A 25641-nucleotide genomic window follows, 5' to 3' on the forward strand; every position below is an offset into this window, starting at 1 on the left:
GTGGCGTGACGTCGATGCTTTATGTCAGGCTAAGACTTATCCCTAAAATTTATTATTTGTGGGAGTATTCTAAAATGGCAATTAACTAAAAAAATGTATAGTGCCGCTGGGCGTTGTGATGCGCGCAAATTTTGAAAATTTGAGGGTATCTGACAGGCAAGTAGTTACAATGTCAAAGCACAAAGTGATGTCACTGTTTTATTTTAACCTCACTACTTGAAAACCGCTGCACTTAGCTGCACTAAACATGTGACCGTTACCTGACGTACTGGGAGTGCTTGTATCTCCACATCAACCGGAAGTGAGTGTACCTCCGTAATAATGCTGATGTTGGTTAACGGATCATTACTAGACTGAAGAGGTAATACTAACCAATGAAGTGGGTATATTTTGACTTTAACTGTTAACATTATTCGGGAATACAAATAGATAGAATAAGTTTTTATGTTTATGTGGTTACAGCAGCTGAAAAAAAGGTTATATCTTACCAACGTTTACTTGTCTGTCAACTACTATAAGGAAACGTTATACGGGGATTTTGGTTGTATTTTGTGCACAAGTTAACCTGGGATAACAACAATGTTTTTAAATAACATGCCTAAACTTTATTTTTTTATTTATTTATTTGTTTATTTATTTGATTGGTTTTTCACGCTGTACTCAAGAATATTTCACTTTGTACCACGGCGGCCAACAATATGGTGGGAGGAAGCCACCATGAGCTGGACTTCAACTCACAGTGTGAAGCTCCTGGGCCATTGCGCCACCCTGGCGTGCTATTCCCCTCGGCCACGGAGGCCCTTGTCTAACCTTTCCACAGTATCACTATTATCATATTCACGGCTGAAATGAACATGGTACACAATAAAAAACTACACAGACTGACGCTCTAGGTTGGGCATATCACTGTAGATGTTATGAGGCAGTGATCGCTCATTACCTGGGTTCGCCCCTTCCCGGAATACCACTGGATGGTGAGCGTACTGCAGAAAGTATTCCACATGACCCATTTCATGATGGACCGTGATCAAGTCCTCCATTGTCACCTTAGTGCACTGTTTAATTCTGCGACAAAACAAGCGGCAGTGTTAATTGGGGAGCGTGTGCATATGTATAGATATATGAGCACCAACAATGCACAGTCTGCCGCTCCCTCCCTCGTAATGCCCCATATGTCATAACCATGCACGGTTACCTGGGTTGGCTCCACGGCGGAATGGCGTCGGTAGGTGCTTGTACTGTAGATAATACTCCACATGTCCCATCTCGTGGTGGACAGTGATCAGCTGGTCCATCGTCACCACTGTACACTGCTTTATCCTGTAAACATCTCATTATTCCATTCTACATTGTCCCTTATAAATCGTATAGGTTGTCCACAAAAGTGAAAAATAATGCATGCCTCAAAGAAAAGGCAATAGGCGATTGTGCCCCAAAATGGTTTAAATCATTTTTGTTTTTGTTTTACAAAAAAGTTTACAAGGTAAATTTATTCATAAAAAATTACCCTAATTAGACCCTATTTAATTAGATTTCATTACACAAAAATATCTGTTTCCAAACTGTTCTGTGTATAAATAGGGGAAATTCTTATGAAGGAAGTAATGTGACGTCACATCTCTAGGTCTGAAAATACTACTGTATTTTACCCTGTTATACATGCTTTTTGTAGCACTTAAAAAGTTCTAAAAAGACATAGATGAAAATAACTTCGGGAGATGTTTAAACCGGCCCATTGAATGACACTTACATCACATCGTCTATATTCTCTTAAATATAAGTTCTCAGATCACATAAGTAATCAATTCATAATGGTCTTTTCACAAGTATACCATACACCATGAATATGAAGAAGTAACAGCCGTTAGATGGAACACGAATTTTGCGTCCACAAGGCGGTATAAAGAATTTTTTTATTTGGAATAAAATTTTATGAAAATAACCTGGTCTTTGTGTTTATACTTTTGTACTTTCACTTTATCGCGTTTGCTATAATATGGTTTTACTGACACTCATATGTTAGGACTGAGTGTTCATCATTTTACCCTACATCTTCATTAAGGAAGAATCTTCATGTAGCATTCCCGTACGTGGGAAGGTCTTCCATCAACCAGTCGTGAGTTTCCCCCGGGCTCTGCCCGGTTTCCTCCCACCATAATGCTGGCCGCCGTCGCATAAGTGAAATATTATTGAGTACGGCGTAAATCACCAATCAAATAAATAAATACCTGTAGCATTGCGTAGAAGATACATGTATTCAATGTTTTCGTTGCTAAGACAATGTGCCTTCAAAACCAATGAACTACTCTCCAAAAAAATCCTTTAAATTTAATAGAAAGTCTGTTGTCTGTGTGATGTTACAATATGTTCTGTCAGCTTGACATATGTTACATATATATATATATATATATATATATATATATATATATATATATATATATATATCACATATTCTTTTAGTGGAACATGAAGTGTCCTTTGGACTAACATGGCGTTAGGTTGAATATGACGCAATATTATATTATGATAAAAGAAAACAGAATATACCCTCTAGCATCGGTTAGACAACAGCCTTCCTGTTTAAATTATCAGATTATTTTCCAGTGTAGAGTTGTTCAATGAGGCGTTGTTATCCGCTAGCGCCCACCTGAAGTCCTGCTGGTTGTAAAAGTCCCAGGCCGAGGCGTGACAGACAACTTCACGGCCGTCTGTTGGTTTCTCGAGCATAGAATGGTCCCAGAACTTCTGAGGCATTGGGATCAGTCCCAGCGAGGTGAAAAACTCCTCAGACACATTGAACATCCTCAAGGCGTCGTAACCCTAAATTCAAATATCCCAGTCATTTATGTAAGATGGCACGAAGACTGGGGTACATACAGTTTATACCATGCATACAAGAAAAGAGGTACATGATTGTGGTAAGGCAATTTATGAAATATATTATAGAAAAAAAATTGTGAGCATATTGAAAAATAAACATTCCAGATATACAAATGTTCAGAGAAAAACAAAAAATCATTATACAGAAAAAATCCAGCGAAATTAAGGTTGGGACCTAAACAACTCCCACATAAACAGATATGAAAAGCAGAGTGTTATTAGAAATGATGGGTTAAATTATCTCTGCACAAAAAGGTGTGGTCCAGTATTACAAGGTTTGGACGGAGAGTGTTCCTTGAATTTGCCGTTGCGGCCCAAACAAACAGGCAAAGTGAACCGCATTGTGCGGAAGATGTTGAAAGAAATTCGCTTGAGATATGTTATAAGTAAAGCATAAACAACTCTGCCTGGCCTAATCTAGGATACAAAAGGGTTAAGGACTTACATAGAAATAATTAGTACATATAATAATTTCTATTACTGATAAAGATAACAGCAACAAAGATCTGTACAGTGGAAACGGAACACAGTATGTCGTTGTGAGTCGATTCAGATGACAAAGAAAGGGTATTCAAAATACTGAAAGTAAGTTTTAAAGTGCAGGATGGTGGCTAGTTGCATTCTTTATGCAGAGAAATTCATGTGTTTTCATCAAAAATACACCTATGTTATATTCATCCATATGTTCAGTGGGCAATGGAGTTGACTAAAATCGACACGTTAGATATAGGAACAGCTGCAATCAAAACTCACCTGAGATACATGTTTCTTGATCAACCCCAACTGATCAACTATAGCATGGTGTATGATTTGGATACTGATTAAATTATATGACATATGTCCGGCAGTAATGAAAATTGTGGACTGTTCCTCTTTACATTACTTCGTTCAGGTATCTTTACGTATGTACATGTGTAGAGTTTCTTACATCGTCGATGGTGGCTTGCGTTAAACGTTGTTTTGGAAATTTATCTGCAATTTGTGACCCATAATATCTCGTATAGTTGACGATTGCTATACGAATAAGTAATGCAACCCATGGATCGTATATATGTACACGTATTGTTTAATATAGTAGTCGTCTCATTCAAGCATGTTTTCCAGATATCAAATACTTTCTTAAAATATTAAATCAAATACATCTTCTGGAATCCAAAATCTCATCAAAAAGGGAAATTCCAAGTGATTCACATCCACAAAGACTTCTATAAACACCAGCGGAGCTCCTACGTAGAAACATGCCTTAAAACAAAACTGTTTTTGTTCGAAAGAGTACCACGGAAAATTCCACAAAACAGACCATCTAGTTAATATTATGGTGCAGTTTAAAAACATCAAAACGGTAACGGTATAGATCGCTACGAGCAAGAAGTCTTATCCATAGGAACTAATCGAGATATGTTAGGACCGGCTCATTTTATATAAGAGAGATAAGTAAAATATTCTAAGAGAAATGTTTATAATGTTCATCACATCCAACACATTATATGAGAAATAAGTTTAAATGTTCCGTTGGACGGTTAATTCTTACGGTTAGCAGTTGCCAGGTTATTTATGGCAAAAGCAATAGCATGCCCCTTACCTGTTCCACCATAGCGTCTGTCACATCAACGCTCTCCTTGTCATATGGCTGCATTATATCCAACAAGTTATTCCACTGCTGTGCCCACATGTTTCCTAAAATTAAAACGCGCCATTCATTAACATACCATATGAACTTATGCAAGAAAGTTTGTTCCATCGTTTTATCTGCTTTTCTGCGCCGTTACTTTTCATATAAGTAGGTCTGCCTTAGGTCAGCCAGCAACCTACGGAAAATCGTGGGTTGTCCCTGGGCTCTGCCCGGAGTTCTTCTAACATAAAGCTGGACGTCGCCGTATAGAAGTGAAATATTCTTGAGTATGGCGCAAAACAGCCGTAAATAAATAAATAAATAAATGAATAAAATTTATCATACAGCCATTCTGGTCGTCCAGTCCTGGACGACCAGTTATGGATGCTGACATTACAGAAAACAATTTTCGTAACATTAGGATTGTTGCGTGACTGCAGATTGTCGCACTGCTCGACTGGTGTATAACTAAAAATCATCCAAATATAATATTTATACTGCATAAAGAAATCATACGATCATTCCTAGTTTTCATTTCAATTTTAATTGCATATTCAATTTTCATTTTGCATTTGAAATATTTGGGGACTAAACTTTTTCGTAAAATAATGAAATGGAGTTTTCTTCATAATAAACAGGAGCTATTTTGAAATTCACAAAACTTTCTTAACAAAACTTCTCCTCACTTTCACCGAGATGCCATTGTGATTTATGATAAAAGTTAGAAAAATTTTATCTACGAGATTTTGTGAACATTACCTGAATTTTGATGATATGCTGTGCTTACCCAATAAATGAGCAGGGATATGACCGGAAGACGGGAATTTGTCTGCGCCGTACACCTCCTTCAACTTCCGGCGAACGTAGATATGTAAGTTTTGGTATAGAGGACTGAGTTGCTTGTACAACTCCTCTAAATCCTGTATAAATGTTTGACTCTCATACCAGGAGCGCCAGTAATCGCCCGTGTCCGGATAACCTGATGATCACAGTGGAAAAAAACGTTAGTTTTCTTTATTATAAACTGGTTGATTGATTTTGGTTAGATAGCAGTGCTACACCCCAATGAATGATTTCATTTATCACACGCTTTTTTACTCCAAGAGTTTTATTTTATACGAATATGAAGGGTTTGACGAAAGCAAGCGAGAAAAGTTCTTTAGTTAAAATTTCTTGCAGCAGAGGTGATCAAGCTTTTATTTTTCAATGAATTATATTTTGTAGCGTTCCAGAAAGAACGTAAGGGCTGTAATACGAACAGGGATAAAAACAAACAAAACTGATTTTGAGAAATGTCACCTGACCTACCATTATCACTGATGGCTTCGTTGCTAAGGGTCACAAATTCCTCATACAGATTCTTCATTTTCTTTCCAGTAGCGTTTCTCCACCCCACCCATGCTATGAGGAGCTTAGTGTAATTACGTGATGACGCCAGCAGCTTGGTAAGTTCTAAAGGGGGCAAAACACCATAAACACTCCTAATTACATACATGTATATTAGGTATTTCTTGCCATAAAAAAGAGCCTGGTGGTGTTTTCGTTGTTCGTTTGCTGGTTTCAGAGTTATTGTTGATATCGACTTTAATTGTTTGAGTCAAATCACGTTTTGCTTGTCTTTATGTCCAAACGACGTGCTACCCAAAGTCTTTTGACAATTTGGAAAATCAAAACCTTTCTTTTTTCTTTTTCTATAGTACGGTAAGGTGAACACGAAGGTTTGGCATTGGTGCTTGGGTCATTTTGTATTGGCTACATGACTCGGGATTGGAATTGTGCATTACCAAATGAAATGGAGGATGTGTTGAATGATTGATTAATTCACTGTTTAACTGTTTGTTTTATTACTGATTAATTGATTGGTATTACCTGGATCAAGGGAATGTTCTTTGCCATCTATCATCACCTTTCCCGTACTGTAAATGTTTTCCATATCAGCGTTCACTTTTGACAACTGTTGTAAAGCAAAAATAAAACAGCGGAACTAAAATTCAGGAATGTCTTTGATACGTCTTCTTCTCTTTAATACAGTATATTTATTCACTTATTTATCTAATGGGTGTTTAGGCCGAACTAAAGAATATTTCGGCTACAAAACCCCGAACAGCATTATGGTGGGAGGAAATTGAGCATAGCCCGGAGGAAGCTCACCACAAAATATAATATAATCCGGTATCTATAACAAGCATCTATAACAAATTTATTACGAATAGCAGGCCCACAAAAATAGGCAGTATTGATACGTAACATGAATACATCGTGTATTTCGGGTATAAACTTTTGTAAATTCATTTTGTACATAACAGAGATTAACCCAATGCATAATTTTGTACTTAATGGAAATTACCCCTTTAGGGTGGTAAAATCCACAGGCCTTATTTCTTTGTGAGACAAGATGTTTTATAGAGGAAATATACCCACCCGCTCTAGCTTGTCGGGGTCTCGCATGGCGGCTGTACCAATGTCCTTGATTTTACTGAACAAACGCTTGAGGGTGGTATTAGTGAAAGCATTGTCATCAAACCTGGATGCATTCAAACTAGCTTCCTTATCAAACGCTGCGGCGGCCAAGGAGGCTTGGATCTACCAAAAGTAAACAAAAAAGAAAAGATAATACATGAAAATGTAACAGGAAGGGAGGTATTAAAACATTAGCCGATACGTGTAAATATTTGTTATTTATTCTTTTGATTGGTGTTTACGGCATATTCAAGAATATTTCATTTAACGACGACGGCCAGTATTATGATTGGAGGGAACCGGGCAGAAACAGGGGGAACCCACGGTCATCTGCAGGTTGCTGACAGACCTTCCCACTTACGACCGGAAAGGAAGCTAGCATGAGCTGTGCTTGAACTCATAGCGTCTACATGTAATTGCATACCAAAACCTAAATGTGCCCAGCAGTTATAATGAATACTTTAAATGTTAGCAGGCTTGTTCAAATGAAAACATTTTTGGTTAAAGTATATGTATTTATACAAATATAATTGAACGTCTCCCCGGTGTCCCATGGTTAAAGCACAGGTTCATTGTAAACCATCAATTGTTCATTGTAGGCCCTTGACAGTTGAGGATGCGTAGGTTGTGAGAAAGGCAGTGATTACTCCATCCATAAACCTCTCCACCTTTATAAAACTGGGCGTGGTGTTAAAACTAATCCAATATATAAACAAGCATAATTTGGCTCAGGCCATTCTTTTCACTTATTTACAAATATCTTGTGCGGGCTGTACCATAGGCTCTTTTTCCAGATCATATACAGTAAATCCAAATTTACCGCTGAAGGCAATTTGTCGAAAATGGAGAACAGGCAGAGGTTTATCTCAGCAAAGTTTCCACATATAAAATATTTCAAAATCAGTCAAATTCCAATCTTGGCGAACAGGTTAAAAACTGAAATACCCATGTACAACAGCATGTTTGTAAACTCAAACTTTGCTACAGCCCGTAACAACTTGACCTCTGCATGGAGTGGATAAATTGTGCAAGCCTATTTTGTCCTGGATTGGCATTTATATTGCTACAGCACGGTGTAAACAGACGAAGTGGCACAAAACAAACGCCTAGCAAAAAACCCGAAGAGTTTGAGGATATCTTACACGACCCTCTTCAGTACAGCCCTATAATCTGGTAATATATCAATCCTTAACGAACTTCAGAAGTACACTGTTAATAGTTGTCTAGTATGGGGCAAGTGAACAAACACTCAACAATATCGACGTTTGCGACTTATTGAGCTGTTCTGAGACAAAACTTCGTAATGGCTTGGTCAACCCAATATAAGTGAGTCATTTACTGCACCGTCACATGAGACAGTTGAATATAAGCGTCCGAAGACTTGCATACTAAACTCGTAAACCACGAAGGGTCTTTCTAACTCGAGTATTGTATGATCCAGTTGCATGAAACCCAATTATGTAAATAGTAACCTCAGTTAAGGTTTTATTCGAACTGTCCATCATTTTTATATGTGAAAGCTTGAATGACATAAACTCTCCTAGCATCATGGCAGAGCAGAAGTATGTAGGAAAACAGCAGTTGTGCTAACCGCAGTTTATTAGGCGTCACCGGCCAAGAGTTACTCAAAATACCGTGTTGTGATCACTTTTAATAAAAAAAATCACATGAAAACAATGCAAACGGATTGATCAGCAAGCAGAATCCTAGTTTATGCAGGAATACAATATAAAAGAGAAAAGCAATCATTAGTATTTAATGACTTCGAGATAATTAACTGCTCATGGCTTTCAAATCATATTTTAGACTCGTTGTCTGGGAATAATGTCCAGACCGAACACAAATATAGGTGTTTCTGCCTCAGCTGTGAATTCGAAACTACACGCTAGTATTAGAGTCAATAAGTTAGAACGAAATCATTGCATATGCTACAACTGGGGACATGCATACTCAAAATTAAAAACTATCCATCAACCGGTGACGTGTAATCAGCAAAGTTAATAAGCATTTATATAGTTTCTTACATCTGTATGTTGAATTCATTATTCCTATGCATGATGCATTAACCCACACTGCAGTGTCTTCCAATGTAGTTTGTACATTATATAGTTTACAACCTGCAGTCTGTATATCGAGTTTTCATAATGAGTTGTATTTTATTTAATGCTACATGTGGGGAAATTGTTTTTACTTTCACAAAGATTGTCTGACATGTTTCATTGTTGCTTAATTTAAATCTTTTGCATAGTAAATTTTAATCCCTGTAAACAATAGTGACAACGTTGTCATCTGCAATATGGGTCAGGACAAAACTTTATCTTGTTGAGCACGCATATTTGTAACCGTCATACGACCGGATATAACTGTCTGCCAGGGTCTTAATGAGATAACCAGAACCGCTAAGGGCATCTTGGTGAAACATATGTGTCTGTTTACATATAAAAAACATACTTTCAAGACAATGGAACGCGGAGACTCATTGGTTCGCTCAGATGACTGCGGGCAAATTCACACTATTACGAAAAGATGTGCACTGTGTTGTTCTTTTGTTTAAGTAGAAGGATTTGATTTATAAAAAAGTTCAATTGGTTGTTTCAACTGCCAACGTGGCCTGATGACCAATCCTCTGGTTACATAAAAGACAACGATGCAGAAAATGATAATGATACTTTTGTTTGTGCCAACGTCATCAAGGCCTTGTATGACGCAATTCAACCCGATTATAATTTGTTTGTTGTACGTTGTAAACATGTTATTCGGTAGCTATGTTTAGTTAAAGAAACGTTTCTGCCGCAGAATAAGACTTCTCATAACGATAGCTTCGTTATGTTCATACTGTGACTTGTACAACCCTCACCTGGCCAAGAGAAACGAATAAACTCTCATATATTATAGCATTGATAACTCAAAATATTTAGGGTCTCAGAAACAAATCGACAGTATGTTGAATGATTTGAATTTAGTTTTCCAAACAGATACCAAAATCAGGCTGCCATTATGTTAAAACGTTTGAAATAAATGGGTTGCCAAATTATTAAAAGATATGCAGTAAGTTTGCTAAATGGGATAGCATTCCAAAAAAAGCTGTCAGTATCTTAAATCATGTTAGGCTTGCACATCGGGAGGTCAGAAACAAGTTGCCATTATGTGAAATAAGGTGGGTTTGCTAAATAGAATGCCAGAAAAAATCTGGCAGGGTTTGAAATAAGTTAGATGTACTGAACTGGATAAAAGAAAAAAGATGACAGATGTGAAAATTATGATTATTTTCATGTGGTGCCAGAGTAGCTGCAATTATGTTAAAAGATGTGAAATAAGCCCGATTTACTAACTATAGATTCTGGTTTTACAAGTATTCAGTTTTCTTATCTTAAACATGGGCTCAACATATCTGCCTGCGTCTATCTGCGCAGAACGTAGAACAACTGGCCATGGTTGGTTGCGAACAATGGGCTTATATATCACCTGTGCGCTTATCATAAAATAGCTCTATAGACCTCATATATTACACTCAGTCGTACCATTTCGCGCGCTCACGCAGAAAAGAACATGATCAGAGTAAACATACTTGGCCAATATGGTGTCATTTATACGAGAAGACAAAGGAGAATAGTCTAAGTCTATGTGTAGATGATTTGTCACGTGTATAAACCTTGTTGCAGTGTGATCAGAGTTGGAGCAGTAACTCACCTAAGAGGGTCTGCGGGCTCATAAAAGCGCCACTCGGCATACATTAGCTCAGATACTCGCCAGCTATTATGTTTTCCGTTCCAAAGGTTAAAATTCTTTGTTATTCTCATGTTTGCCTACACCCTAACATCATTATCCTCCCAGTTATAGGATTTTGCTTCGTCAAAACGAGGAAACTGAACAGAACGTACATGAACAACGAGAATGAGCACAGAACGGCTTATTGTGTCCAGATTTTGTTAGTTAGGCTGTTCTGAATAAAAGGCTTTTTACAAGAGTAACTTAAAACTAAATGGCTAAATGAATGCTGCTTTCTATTTGTTGGAAGTTTGTTGGTAACATGTTTATTAATTGACTATATTTGTTTCACGTAATAACAATAATACTTTATCGTTGATAAGAGAATAAGTTTTCACTGCATACATAATTTATGGTAGTTCAGTATGCGAAATTTGAATAAAAACACGTTTAGGTTTAAGCCGGCTTCTTATCTTTGAAAAAAAGGTTTTATTATTAAGATATTATTAAGGTCACATATGCACGTTACTGTTTTCCCTATGGGAGTCGTATGACGATAGCGTTTTTGGATTTTATACCTGTATGTATCGCTTTTAATCTCCAAAAATTACTCACAAAGCTGTTGCTGCTTATCATTTAAAAAAAAAACACCCTCGTTAACAGCTAGATTCGAACATCCGATTTCATTGACAAACGGAATCTCATGTTCAACAAGCAATGGATTGGACAACCGAAATACCTCGAAAACTGATTGTTGTCAAACAGAAGCATTTAATAAAAAACAGCCTCTCTACCTTGTCATCAATAATATGAAATGAGGAAAGCGATCAACTACCAACGGTCGTTTGCCCACCTTCACGAACACGGTATTTTAGGGATTTATCCGTGTACTCGATTGGCGTTTAGGTAGCATTCAGAAAAATGTTGCCTATATATTATTGGCGTTTAGGAAGCATTCAGACAAGTGTTGCCTATAGATGACTGGCGTTTAGGTAGCATTCAGACAAACGTTCCCTATATATAATTGGCGTTTAGGTAGCATTCGGGCAAATGTTGCCAATAGACGATTGGCGTTTTGGTAGCATTCGGACAAATGTTGCCTATATATTGTTTTGGTAGCATTCAGACAAATGTTGCCTGTAGATGACTGCCGTTTAGGTAGCATTCAGACAAGTATTGTCTATCGATGACTGGCGTTTAGGTAGCATTCAGACAAATGTTGCCTATTGGCGTTTAGGCAGCATTTGGGCCAATGTTGCCAACATATGACTGGCGTTTTCGTAGCATTCGGGCAAATGTTGTCTATATATTATTTGCGTCTTGGTAGCATTCAGACAAATGTTGTCTACATATTATTGGCGGTTTAGGTAGCATTCAGACAAATGTTGCCTATAGATGACTGGCGTTTAGGTAGCATTCAGACAAATGTTGCCTACATATTATTGGCGGTTTAGGTAGCATTCGGGCAAATATTGCCAATAGATGATTGGCGTTTTGGTTGCATTTGAACAAATGTTGCCTATATATTGTTTTGGTAGCATTCAGACAAATGTTGCCTATATATTATTGGCGTTTAGGTAGCATTCGGGCAAATGTTGTCAATAGATGATTGGCCTTTAGGTAGAATTCAGACTAATGTTGCCTATATATTATTGGCGTTTATATAGCATTCAGGCAAATGTTGCCTATAGGTGATTGGCGTTTTGGTAGCATTCAGACAAATGTTGTCTATATATTATTGGCGTATAGGTAGCATTCAGACGAATGTGGCCTATACACGATTGGCGTTTAGGTAGCATTCAGGCAAATGTTAGCTGTAGAGTAACGGGTGAATTCATGAGCGTAATAAACCAGGTAGAGTCTAAAGAAAACCACCGAACCCGCTGATGTAAAATCGGCGACAAACCAGCGAGAGTTTCTTTGTTCGCCAAAATTGTTTTGAGCGCGACTCAAACCGGCTTCCGTACATTATTCTCCATAATACTTTCTTCATCTTCTTCATTTACTCAATAACAAATACAGCACGCTTGATGCATATACAGATTTTCTTATATGAATGTTGTAAGCGTTCAAAATACTCAATAGTGTTCAATATACATCGCAAGTCAGCGTACGTTCTAGCACCTCACATATCACATTCTGGGCATACTTAGTAAGGAGTTCAGATGTTCCAGTTTTTGACATAATTAAATCTATTTACACGATTTCCATAGGTGCCATAGAGTCGCGGAGAGGAATACAGGATGTTCTTTGTCAGAAGCGTATGCTCGCCTGGACCACATACATCTGCTAGGGTTTTATTGTAACTGTTTAAGTAAATGTTTAAAAAGTATCATCTAGCACATGTACCAGCGTCTATGTAGATTTAGGGTAAAACATATAGTCATGTTAAATACAGTATAAAAGACTGATCTCGTTAACGTCACATTTAATAAATTCTTTTCCTAAAGGAATATTTAAGCATTAAACCCAGTGCCGCATATTTTGCTTGTGGATGTGCGGCAAGTAATGCCATGTCTTGTTCGTGTCCCAGTGAGGTAACACATTAAGGCGTTTTACTCAATCGCATAGGGCATCCAACTGAAGTTATAAAGCTGTTTCACTATTTTCTTGCCCCAAGATGATAAATCTGTGCTTGTTTATGATAGTGGCTGTCAGTACATAAAACCTAACCCTATACTTAGGGTGATTTGATGTCGCAGGTCTTCTTCCTACAAAATCGTTTTCTTGTGGGGTTCTTTGATCGCGTCTAGTTAAAACTCCTCACAGCTTATTAAACTGGCTGACGACTACTATTATGTTTGCGTGCAATTATGTTTTGTTCGTTACTGCTGTAACTATGCCTGTGCGATGTCAGTCAGTATTGATGACTGACATCTCAAAACAAATTCCTTGTTTTAAAAACATACTGGCATAGTTTTTCTGCATATTTACACGCATAGTAAATGACATTTGAATTGACATCTTCTATAAATATTTGTGGGTTAGTTTTCCGTAACGTGAAAGAACAATTTTTTAGTTAAATTTGAGCCTGCTAATATATATACATACATGTATATAATGAACATTTAATAACTATTAGAAAACCAAATAGTGGCCAACAATAGGTAATCTTCTAGGTGACGTTTATGTCGGATAATAATGTTTCTTCTTAATCCACATGGGCCTGTCTTAATGGTGTTATATGAGTTATACCTCCATCTTTAGCCACGTGAGATATTTGTGGTATTAAAAACTTCGTGAACCATTGTGCAATATAGTTTACACGTAATTACCATTAAATTCTGGTTGTGGTCCGTCAAGTTGGTGTTGTAGTTCCAGGCCGCCAAACTGCTGGCATAATAGAACTCCTGTGCTTTAACATCGTATTCCTCGATCCAGTCCCAAGCCTGTGCCTCGTCCTTTATCTTAGCCGATAGAACTGCTGCCAGCGTGCAGGCTACAGCCAGCGACAACAACAACAACACACCTTGCCTCATCCTTATCTTAGCTAACACCTGTGGTACGACTGGAGCCTTACCCGACGGTGTTTGTCTGGTGGCTGTGTTACGGGATGTGCAGATGCTCCACCTCCCGCAGCCTGAATATATGAGTCAGCACGTAGCTTTATATATGATACCGCAAAGCACCTATTGTGTACATACTCACTTCATCAAAATTATGCACAAATGGGGTGAACAAGTGTAAATCCTCACCGCGTGATCGACAAGTGACAAGAAGGAGCTATACATACCTACAAGGGTGTATTTTATCCCCTGATATGCTTGACAGTGTAACTATGGAGACTATGTTTTGATACAGTCTACCTGACATTCGTGAAACTATGCAAGTTTACTGCGGTTAATATGCACAGGTCAGCATATAGGTTGCATAGTATTGATGGCCTTCTCCTGTGTGTTGAATTCATCCCAGGACACCATCCTGGAACATAGTCTGTAAATACGTGTGTGGAGGAATGGGGTGAATGACAAAAGTTAAGTTAAGATTTTGTGTCCCGCATGTGAAGACGGAGGATTGCCTATAGCCATAGTCCATGTTTCTGAAGATTATTATTTGTATGAAAATGTACTTATTATATGGTTTGTGGTGAGGATTATAATACCACATTCACGGTATTATAATCCTCACCACGGGTAGACCAGTGCCACTACTGTACAAGGGTTAACATAAGTTTTATTTTGTGTCATAGATAACACTTTAGTAATCCTCTATCCAATCCTTTTGGCTGCGAAACGCTTTCAGCAGGGGCAAAATAAAGATATTATTTGCTCACACAGTATACAACAAGAGGTGTACCGCATGTAAGGACATATTTGTTTTAAAAAAATATCATATAAACTATGAAAATGTCAAATAAAGGCTAATTCCTTTACTGTTTCACACGCTTATTCAATAATAAAATCCATAGTCGTGCGCGTTCCTTTCATCTTTCCTTTCATCGTTGGTAAAATCCTCAATTTACTCGATGAAAGTGGGTAAAACCATTGTTAACACATAGCTACACTCAGTCGTTACACTCAAACCAAGCCTCACATAAAAAACATTCAGATAATAAATAAATAAATAAACAAATAAATCAAACCAAGTCTCAGTACTACAACTGTTACTAGTATTAAACATGTGAAATAACATAATGTGTAGACAAGCAAAAAATGTAAGTTTTTAATCCTGCAGGTTCACTTCATTTCGGATTTCCTCATGATTTATCCACATAGGAAGTCCTATGTCATATGCAGCGGAAAAAACAACTGAGATCTCTGGTGTTTATTGTTTAACAACATATAAGTTAAAAACCTTTCAGTATGGCGTTAAGCAGCAATAAAAGAAACGAAAGAACATTCATTTATTTGACTGCATGGCATGAAAACATTGCTTTGTTTACCTATATACGACGGTGTTTATGGTTAGAGGAAACAGGGTGTCAGGAGTACATCACCGCCCTTCGCCAGGTATATGACAAACCTCCTAATTTAAGGCGGGAGTACATCACCGCCATTTGCCAGGTACATGACAAATCTCCTGACATAAGGTAGAAGTACATCACTGCCCTAAGGCAGGTACATGACAAACCTCCTAAATTAAGTCAGAAGTACATCACCGTCCTTCGCAGGGTACATGACAAACAGGTTCTCAGGAGTACATCACCGCCATTCGCCAGGTACATGATAAACCTCCTGACTTAAGGCAGGAGTACATTACCGCCTATTGTCAGGTACATGCCAAACCTCCTGACTTAAGGCAGGGGTACATCTCGGTCATTTGCCAGGTACATGACAAATCTCCTGACTTAAGGCAGGGATACATCTCGGTCATTTGCCAGGTACATGACAAATCTCCTGACATAAGGTAGGAGTACATCAACGCCCTTCTCCAGGTACATGACAAACCTCACGACTTAAGGCAGGAGTACATCACTGGGTCCGCCATATACATGACAAACCTCCTGACTAAAGGCAGGTGTACATCACCGCCATTGAAGAGGCACAAGACAAACAGGGTTTAAGGAATATATCACCGCCCTTTGCCACTTACATAACAAACCTCCTGACATAAGGCAGTACATCATCGCCCTTCGCCAGGTACATGACTAACCTCCTGACTTAATGCAGGAGCACATCACCGCCCTTCGCCAGGTACATGACGAACCTCCTGACTTAAGGCAGGAGTACATCACCGCCCTCAGCCAGGTACATGACAAACAAGGTGTCAGAAGTACATCACCCCCCTCTGACATGTACACAACTTAAGGCAGGAGACCATCAACGCACTTAGCCAGGTACATGACAAATCTCCTGAAGTAACACAGGAGTAGATCACCGCCGTTTGCTCGATACATGACAAACCTCCTGACTTAAGGCAGGTGTACGTCACCACCCTTCGCCAGGAACATGACAAACCTCCTGAAGTAACGCAGGTGTACGTCGCCGCCGTTTGCTCGGTACATGACAAACCTCCTGACGTAACGCAGGTGTACATCACCGCCGTTTGCTCGGTACATGACAAACCTCCTGAAGTAAGGCAGGTGTGCGTCACCGCCCTTCGCCAGGTACATGATAAACCTCATGAAGTAAGGCAGGAGTACATCAGCACCCTCCGCCAGGCACATGACAAACCTCCTGAAGTAAGGCAGGAGTACATCAGCACCCTCCGCCAGCTACATGACAAACCTCCTGAAGTAAGGCTGGAGTACATCAACACCCTCCGCCAGGTACACGACAAACCTCCTGAAGTAAGGCAGGAGTACGTCACCGCCCTCCGCCAGGTACACGATAAACCCCCTGAAGTAAGGCAGGAGTACATCAGCACCCTCCGCCAGGTACACGACAAACCTCCTGAAGTAAGGCAGCAGTACATCAGCACCCTCCGCCAGGCACATGACAAACCTCCTGAAGTAAGGCAGGAGTACATCAGCACCCTCCGCCAGGTACACGACAAACCTCTTAAAGTAAGGCAGGAGTACATCAGCACCCTCCGCCAGGTCCACGACAAACCTCCTGAAGTAAGGCAGGAGTACATCAGCACCCTCCGCCAGGTGCGTGACAAACCTCCTGAAGTAAGGCAGGAGTACATCAGCACCCTCCGCCAGGTGCGTGACAAACCTCCTGAAGTAAGGCAGGAGTACATCAGCACCCTCCGCCAGGTACATGACAAACCTCCTGAAGTAAGGCAGGAGTACATCAGCACCCTCCACAAGGTGCATGACAAACCTCCTGAAGTAAGGCAGGAGTACATCAGCACCCTCCGCCAGGTACATGACAAACCTCCTGAAGTAAGGCAGGAGTACATCAGCACCCTCCGCCAGTTACATGATAAACCTCCTGAAGTAAGGCATGTGTACGTCACCGCCCTTCGCCAGGTACATGACAAACCCCCTGAAGTAAGGCAGGAGTACATCAGCGCCCTGCGCCAGTTACACGACAAACCTCCTGAAGTAAGGCAGCAGTACATCAGCACCCTCCGCCAGGTACATGACGAACCTCCTGAAGTAAGGCAGGAGTACATCAGCACCCTCCGCCAGGTACACGACAAACCTCCTGAAGTAAGGCAGGAGTACATCAGCACCCTCCGCCAGGTGCAGGACAAACCGCCTGAAGTAAGGCAGGAGTACATCAGCACCCTCCGCCAGGTACATGACAAACCTCCTGAAGTAAGGCAGGAGTACATCAGCACCCTCCTCCACGTACACGACAAACCTCCTGAAGTAAGGCAGGAGTACATCAGCACCCTCCGCCAGGTACATGATAAACCTCCTGAAGTAAGGCAGGAGTACATCAGCACCCTCCGCCAGGTACATGACAAACCTCCTGAAGTAAGGCAAGAGTACATCAGCATCCTCCACCAGGTACATGACAAACCTCCTGAAGTAAGGCAGGAGTACATCAGCACCCTCCGCCAGGTACACGACAAACCTCCTGAAGTAAGGCAGTACGTCAGCACCCTCCGCCAGGTACATGACAAACCTCCTGAAGTAAGGCAGGTGTACGTCAGCACCCTCCGCCAGGTGCACGACAAACCTCCTGAAGTAAGGCAGGAGTACATCAGCACCCTCCGCCAGGTACACGACAAACCTCCTGAAGTAAGGCAGGAGTACATCAGCACCCTCCGCCAGGTACGACAAACCTCCTGAAGTAAGGCATGTGTACGTCACCGCCCTTCGCCAGGTACACGATAAACCCCCTGAAGTAAGGCAGGAGTACATCAGCACCCTCCGCCAGGTACACGACAAACCTCCTGAAGTAAGGCAGGAGTACATCAGCACCCTCCGCCAGGTACATGGCAAACCTCCTGAAGTAAGGCAGGAGTACATCAGCACCCTCCGCCAGGCACATGACAAACCTCCTGAAGTAAGGCAGCAGTACATCAGCACCCTTCGTCAGGTACATGACAAACCTCCTGAAGTAAGGCAGGAGTACATCAGCACCCTCCGCCAGCTACATGACAAACCTCCTGAAGTAAGGCAGCAGTACATCAGCACCCTCCGCCAGGTACACGACAAACCTCCTGAAGTAAGGCAGGAGTACATCAGCACCCTCCGCCAGGTGCACGACAAACCTCCTGAGGTAAGGCAGGAGTACATCAGCACCCTCCGCCAGGTACACGACAAACCTCCTGAAGTAAGGCAGGAGTACATCAGCACCCTCCGCCAGGTACACGACAAACCTCCTGAAGTAAGGCAGGAGTACATCAGCACCCTCCGCCAGGTACATGACAAACCTCCTGAAGTAAGGCAGGAGTACATTAGCACCCTCCGCCAGGTACACGACAAACCTCCTGAAGTAAGGCAGGAGTACGTCAGCACCCTCCGCCAGGTACATGACAAACCTCCTGAAGTAAGGCAGGAGTACATCAGCATCCTCCGCCAGGTACACGACAAGCCTCCTGAAGTAAGGCAGGAGTACATCAGCACCCTCCGCCAGGTACATAACAAACCTCATGAAGTAAGGCAGGAGTACATTAGCACCCTCCGCCAGGTACATGACAAACCTCATGAAGTAAGGCAGGAGTACATTAGCACCCTCCGCCAGGTACACGACAAACCTCCTGAAGTAAGGCAGGAGTACATCAGCACCCTCCGTCAGGTACATGACAAACCTCCTGAAGTAAGGCAGGTGTACGTTACCGCCCTTCGCCAGGTACACGATAAACCCCCTGAAGTAAGGCAGGAGTACATCAGCGCCCTCCGCCAGGTACACGACAAACCCCCTGAAGTAAGGCAGGAGTACATCAGCACCCTCCGCCAGGTACACGACAAACCTCCTGAAGTAAGGCAGGAGTACATCATCACCCTCCGCCAGGGACATGACAAACCTCCTGAAGTAAGGCAGGAGTACATCAGCACCCTCCGCCAGGTACACGACAAACCTCCTGAAGTAAGGCAGGAGTACATCAGCACCCTCCGTCAGGTACATGACAAACCCCCTGAAGTAAGGCAGGAGTACATCAGCACCCTATACCAGGTACACGACAAACCTCCTGAAGTAAGGCAGGAGTACATCAGCACCCTCCGCCAGGTGCATGACAGACCCCCTGAAGTAAGGCAGGAGTACATCAGCACCCTCCGCCAGGTACACGACAAACCTCCTGAAGTAAGGCAGGTGTACATCAGCACCCTCCGCCAGGTACACGACAAGCCTCCTGAAGTAAGGCAGGAGTACATCAGCACCCTCCGCCAGGTACATGACAAACCTCCTGAAGTAAGGCAGGAGTACATCAGCACCCTCCGCCATGTACACGACAAACCTCCTGAAGTAAGGCAGGAGTACATCAGCACCCTCCGCCAGGTCCACGACAAACCTCCTGAAGTAAGGCAGGAGTACATCAGCACCCTCCGCCAGGTACATGACAAACCTCCTGAAGTAAGGCAGGAGTACATCAGCACCCTCCGCCAGGTACATGACAAACCTCCTGAAGTAAGGATGGAGTACATCAGCACCCTCCGCCAGGTACATGACAAACCTCCTGAAGTAAGGCAGGAGTACATCAGCACCATCGCCAGTTACATGACAAACCTCCTGAAGTAAGGCAGGAGTACATCAGCACCCTCCGCCAGGTACACGACAAACCTCCTGACTTAAGGCTGCAGCAGAGGCGGCAGACTAGAACTAGAAAATATATATATGTAAAAAATACACCAGTTGGTGAAGCCAGTTGTATCTTGTGACCTGTATGTAAGACCTCAGTGAACCCCAGAGAGGACAAACCCTTCACCAGAGAGTTCGAGTGGTCAGATTTAGCACCATTTCTGGGCACTGCGTGGACTGTCCAGTTTCCTTTCCACGTGAGAAGACAATATGATTTCCTGTGGACAGTCCAGTTTCTGACGCATGCTGGTTTTGTTTTTGTTTTTTTTCACCTGTTTTGTTCTCTACCAACAAGGCATGCTGGTTTCTTGTGATCTGCCCGGTTTCCTTCCCGCTTTTCCCGACGTTGTGATTTCTTGTGGACTGTCTGATTTCCTTCTCATATGAATCGATGTGGTGATTTTCCCCGATGGCTTGTTTCTTGCTGGCCAACTGTGCCCCCCCCCCCCCCCCACTCTCCCCCGAACGGCCAGTCGTCGGCTCATTCGTCGTCTTTTTGATTTCTTATACGGCGTGTTAGTTTCCTTCATGCTGTGACCTTTTATATTGCGTGTATTGCACTTAGCATAGGTTATAAGAACAGAATTAATCACTGTTAACAAATCGAAAGTTCGATCATGGTACATGTATGTTCTTGCTAAATAAAAGATCCACAAGAGTAACTACTAGCAAGGATAATGAAGATGTATATATCAAATATAATTAAAGACGTACTGAAGAGAGAGTAAGGACAGAGCAGCGACGACAGTTGGTCACACGTAACCGGTGAAATGCAGTCTCTTGTCAATTTACTTCAGTCAGGGTTTTACTCTAACTGTTCATGTAAATGCATAAATAGTAGCATTTTACAAGCACCCTATCACCATGGTTTAAACAGAATTAGGTAAAGAAATATGCAGTGATGTTAACTGCATTTTATTTCACGTCACTGGTCCAGAATTACTCAAAATGCTGTGTTGCCATCACATTTAATGTACAATCACATTAAAACAATGGAAAACAGTTTTCTAAGTTGAGAATTTTTATACTGGCAGCAGTCATTCCACAATCTACATAATGTAGCTGTGGAAACTGTTATATAGAGAGAATTTTATAAACATATACACGGACCATCAATGGAAATATTTTGCTTCTCGAAAATAAGGCAGACTCATACAAGGAGAAGCAGTCAACAGTTTTCAGTGATGTTCGATAGACGCAAGGAATATTATAGGCGAATGAAAGAAATCAGTATTCAAATCATATATCATGCTAGTTTATAAGTTGTCGATAATCAAAATATGTATACATCCGACGTGGTGGTGAAATTCAACACGACGAAAACACGGCGCCAAAGCCACGGGTTAAGCATTTTGGCAGGCATGCATCCATTAATGTAGGCCTAATGGTCATTTCGTATCTTACTGGCGTAAAGCATATAAGAGTTGATAATTGCACGATCAATTGGTATGTGTATCAAAATTTTATTCTTACAGCCCTTGTTACCACACCTGCCCTCCGCTAAGGATTAAAAGAGTGTTTACAGAAGTTCGTCTTTGCCTAAGCTACACATGGACAATTAGACAGGATGGGGTTCTGGCTATCAACAAAAAGGTCATGTTTCATAGGTTACATGTTATCATTCCCAAATATCACACTGTCGTCCCAGCACTGGTTTTACTCTGTAGTCTTTTATTCTAAACGTACAAATAAAGGTGATTCGGATTGATATGAATGTATATTGCAAGGCGTGTAATACTTAATAAATCTCCACTAAACTCTTTCAAAGGGAATATGTCAGCTTAGGTGTATTTACATTACACTTAAAACGAAACTTCCTGACCACTTCTCAAGAACACTGCACTCAAATGTGACAGGGGTAAGTGCGGGTTTGTGAGTGCATGGAGGATTGTGGATGGGGCCTTGTAGAAACCACCGTCGTTCCTCTTGTAGCTTACATACCTTCTCACTTAGAGCCGCAACAAAACTACCGAGAACTGTCCACATACTTAAATACATTTGTACATTCTTTCAGGGAAGATATCAGCAGCCACAAATAAATTATAGACAACATTTATTTACTAATAGGCAACCACAAAGGACGTATCAGATAAAAAAATTGGGACGGCGTCAAGAAGAAAAGCAGTCAACAATTTTCAGTGGTGCTGGGGAAGTGTAAGTGTTCATGTTTACTTTAGCATGATGCTTTTATGAACAGTTGCCATCAGAGCGCATCTGAGATGCTTTAGAATATCTTCCCTGCATATTGAGTGTATCTCTCCCTGCTTATTGAGTGTTTCCCTCCTAAACGGTATTAGCTTTATTTTCTTTTTGTATATTATGTCTTCCTTTGAGAACTGGTGTTTTACGTTGTTTTGTAAGTGGGTCTTGTGATTAGGGACATGGAACGCCCATTCACGCTTTACGTTTTGATGCTTAATTTCATATGCGCGACCATTGGTAGAGCATCCGCTTCGGGAGTGGCAATCCTGGGTCGTGTCACACCTAAGAGCTTAAAAGAGGAAAGTTGTAACTTCCTCGCTTGGCGTTCAGCATGAAGGGACAGTGCAACGACTGGTCGTATAAGGTATAATGGCTCGGGCGGTGCGCCTTACTTGCCTTCGGTAAGGCGTTTCAGTGAAGCAGCACTAGATAAAAGAGCGGTGGAAATCCGTCCTGCAACAAGGAGGTACATTACATGCACTCTAAGGATTCCTTCGTCGTCATATGACTGAAAAATTGTCAAGTACGACGTTAAACACCAAGCACTCACTCACTCATATGCGCGATGTTCTTAAAATGGCGCGCTAGAGTAAAATAAAAAAAATAAAAAAATTACATATGACATTATTTTCATTTTATTATTCTGACTATTTTCTGTCCACGGTTTTCCTGGTATATAAAGCAAGCTTTTTCTTGTGCTGATTTGTTAGATGTTTATTGATATAATTTCTCTTTTTTCACTTCTGTACCTGTGGTAAGGAAAAATAGGTAGTTAAGATTTTTGTAGGACAAACTTTAAGTATGCTTTAAACCACATGTTTAGGAGACTGCTAGTCCAAATGCCTACAACAATACAATGTCTAAGTTTTTCCGGCTAATTAATGAAGTCCGGCTTTGAAACATAGTGGCGGAAGATGTGGCTAACAAGGGAGGCTACTCCTCTCTACAGTCGACAGATCACCAGCTGACATTGAGTTGTATACCCTGTGTCACCCAGAGGACTGGGCCTGGCATTCACCCACCACTCGGAAACGTGTAGGATATATTTATTAATTAATCGTAAAATTTTTAAGTTCATCTAATATATCAGATCTATTCACGCGCGTGGTATTATGCCTTATACCACTATGTTTAGAATGTTTTATAATAGAACTTATATTAACAATTCAAACTATGGTATCCTCTACTCGAAAATCTGACATCCGTGAAATAAGTGAAATATTTTTAAGTATGGCATTAAACATCTATGAAATAAAAAACATAAATGGCATGATCATCATTTTTATTTTTTAACAACTACTGCCAGGAATGAAGTTATTGCATTTCGTCTCCATGCTTGGATTCAAGGGTGGGTGGGGGGGTGGGGGACTAACACAATGCAGACAGTTTTCACTTCTTTCCAAAACAGACGAAATTTTCACATATTTAACTCTATGTACAAACTACCAATACATCGATTTATGATATTTCGCCACCGTGTAATGTATGTACAGCAGACATTCCCCCAGCCAGTCTGAGGTAAAATGTAGCATATAGTTTCATGAAATAAAACCATAAATTAAAAACTTTTTGTCTCTTATGAATATTTGATAATAATTTTTATTGTGTACTTGATCTAAGGAACTTGATCTATCCTTGTGTATCAATGTTCGAAATTATCCTAGTTCGTCGACTGATCGAAAGTCGGTACCATGGGAAACTTTTCGAACGCTGCGCATGTGCTTCGGGCCCTTCCGGTTGAATATTAATGAGGCAATATCGAGAGCGCTCTTTGTGTTGAATTCGAATAACGGCAGGTCTTCTCCGGGCTCGTACAAGCTACATACTCAAAGAACTTTTTTTTATTTTAACATGAGTGATTTAGTTTATGAACAGACTTTAAAACTTCGATAAGACGTCCACTCAGAATTGGTTTAAGATCCCAATTTTTGGCGAACATGTCGCTCATGGTAACTGTAGGCCTACATCATGTTTGATTTTTTGAAGGCAGCGTGTAGTAACCAGATACAGCCGACCTTCCCACGAATGCTAAGCGTCCCAGGTCCTCATGTAAACAATGAAAAGCTGTAGAAAAGGTTGATCCAGTGATATTAGCCACGTGCTTGTGAACCTTATATAACACCTGCGGGCTGACAGTTCTTACTGGTAATATACTATATACAGCTAGCATTGTCTAGCGTCAGAGACACTATCTTAATTGCAGCGTCTTAACATTGAATTCATATTAAAATCGAACTTGGTGCCAAAACAAACAAAATGAAATGAAATGAAAACTTAAATGTTTTATGGAGATGAATTTAAAGGTACGTTAAAAAATCCGTGTGTCAAGAAGTGAACCGTAATAATATTTAAAACAATAAATGTTAAAATCTAAAACAAACAATGATGGCAAATATTGATATCATCACGAAAGAAAGTTATCACATGTTAATTATATACTCAGAAAAGACGTTTAGTATGTATTTCTTTGTTAGAATAAAATTAAAACTCACGCACTGTGTTCTGACCCGATGTTATGTCCGTGTCCATGGCAAGATGGCACAGAACAATCTTCTATGCAGATATAAAATAGCAATGCAGCGATCCAATAACTGCATGTCCGGTTGTCTGAATATTTATTTATTTTTACCGCCAAACCCATTTTTTTAGTTACACCCATAATGGCGTTCAGTTTTTTGGCGCGGATTAGAGGAAGACTGGTCAAAAAGTATACATTTGGTTAGTTGCTGGCGACTTTTCTAACGTGTACATGTACAGATATACTAACCATACTGGTGGAAGAGAAAATGTCTTCAACGAAGGTTTGGCAACACGTACGGAAACTAGCATCGTCCACGGCTTTATGTCACCAAGGCCCAACAAACAGTGAGAGAGGCCGAATCCACCACCTCCGTGGCCGGAGTATGTCCTCTAGTTACTGGAATACAAGTACCTTAGTCACTCGACTCACGAGAAGTGTTGATTAATTTTAGTGAATAGACAAGTCGCATGAAAATTCAACTTGATATTCATTATATAAGCTAAATATAATAGCGTAAATAGGAACAATCTCTTAAACATGCCTTTCCCATAAAATAATAGTGGACGATTAAACCCTAGCAAACCTCAACAAAAACTTTATTAGAAACTGTTCCTCGTCTTCCTTTAAGTTCCGTCCCAATCTGTTGTACAACATTTGCTTTAAAATAAACGTAATAT

General features: G+C 40.6%; 1 protein-coding gene across 1 annotated transcript in view; it reads right to left on the reverse strand.

Annotated features, from left to right (window-relative positions):
- Nucleotides 1–14200, reverse strand: part of LOC135464482 (angiotensin-converting enzyme-like) — a 40232-nt gene extending 26032 nt beyond the window's left edge. Inside the window, exons 1-8 of the mRNA XM_064741910.1 lie at nt 13936–14200; nt 6914–7075; nt 6362–6446; nt 5801–5944; nt 5280–5471; nt 4463–4557; nt 2648–2820; nt 1196–1320 (exon numbers count right to left, since the gene is read on the reverse strand). Coding sequence (XP_064597980.1) covers nt 1196–1320; nt 2648–2820; nt 4463–4557; nt 5280–5471; nt 5801–5944; nt 6362–6446; nt 6914–7075; nt 13936–14139 — 1180 coding nt within the window. The 5' untranslated portion in view covers nt 14140–14200. The remainder of the gene's footprint in view (nt 1–1195; nt 1321–2647; nt 2821–4462; nt 4558–5279; nt 5472–5800; nt 5945–6361; nt 6447–6913; nt 7076–13935) is intronic.
- Between the last annotated feature and the right edge of the window lie 11441 nt (nt 14201–25641).

This window comes from Liolophura sinensis, chromosome 1, assembly GCF_032854445.1.
Source record: "Liolophura sinensis isolate JHLJ2023 chromosome 1, CUHK_Ljap_v2, whole genome shotgun sequence".
Lineage (NCBI taxonomy): Eukaryota > Metazoa > Mollusca > Polyplacophora > Chitonida > Chitonidae > Liolophura > Liolophura sinensis.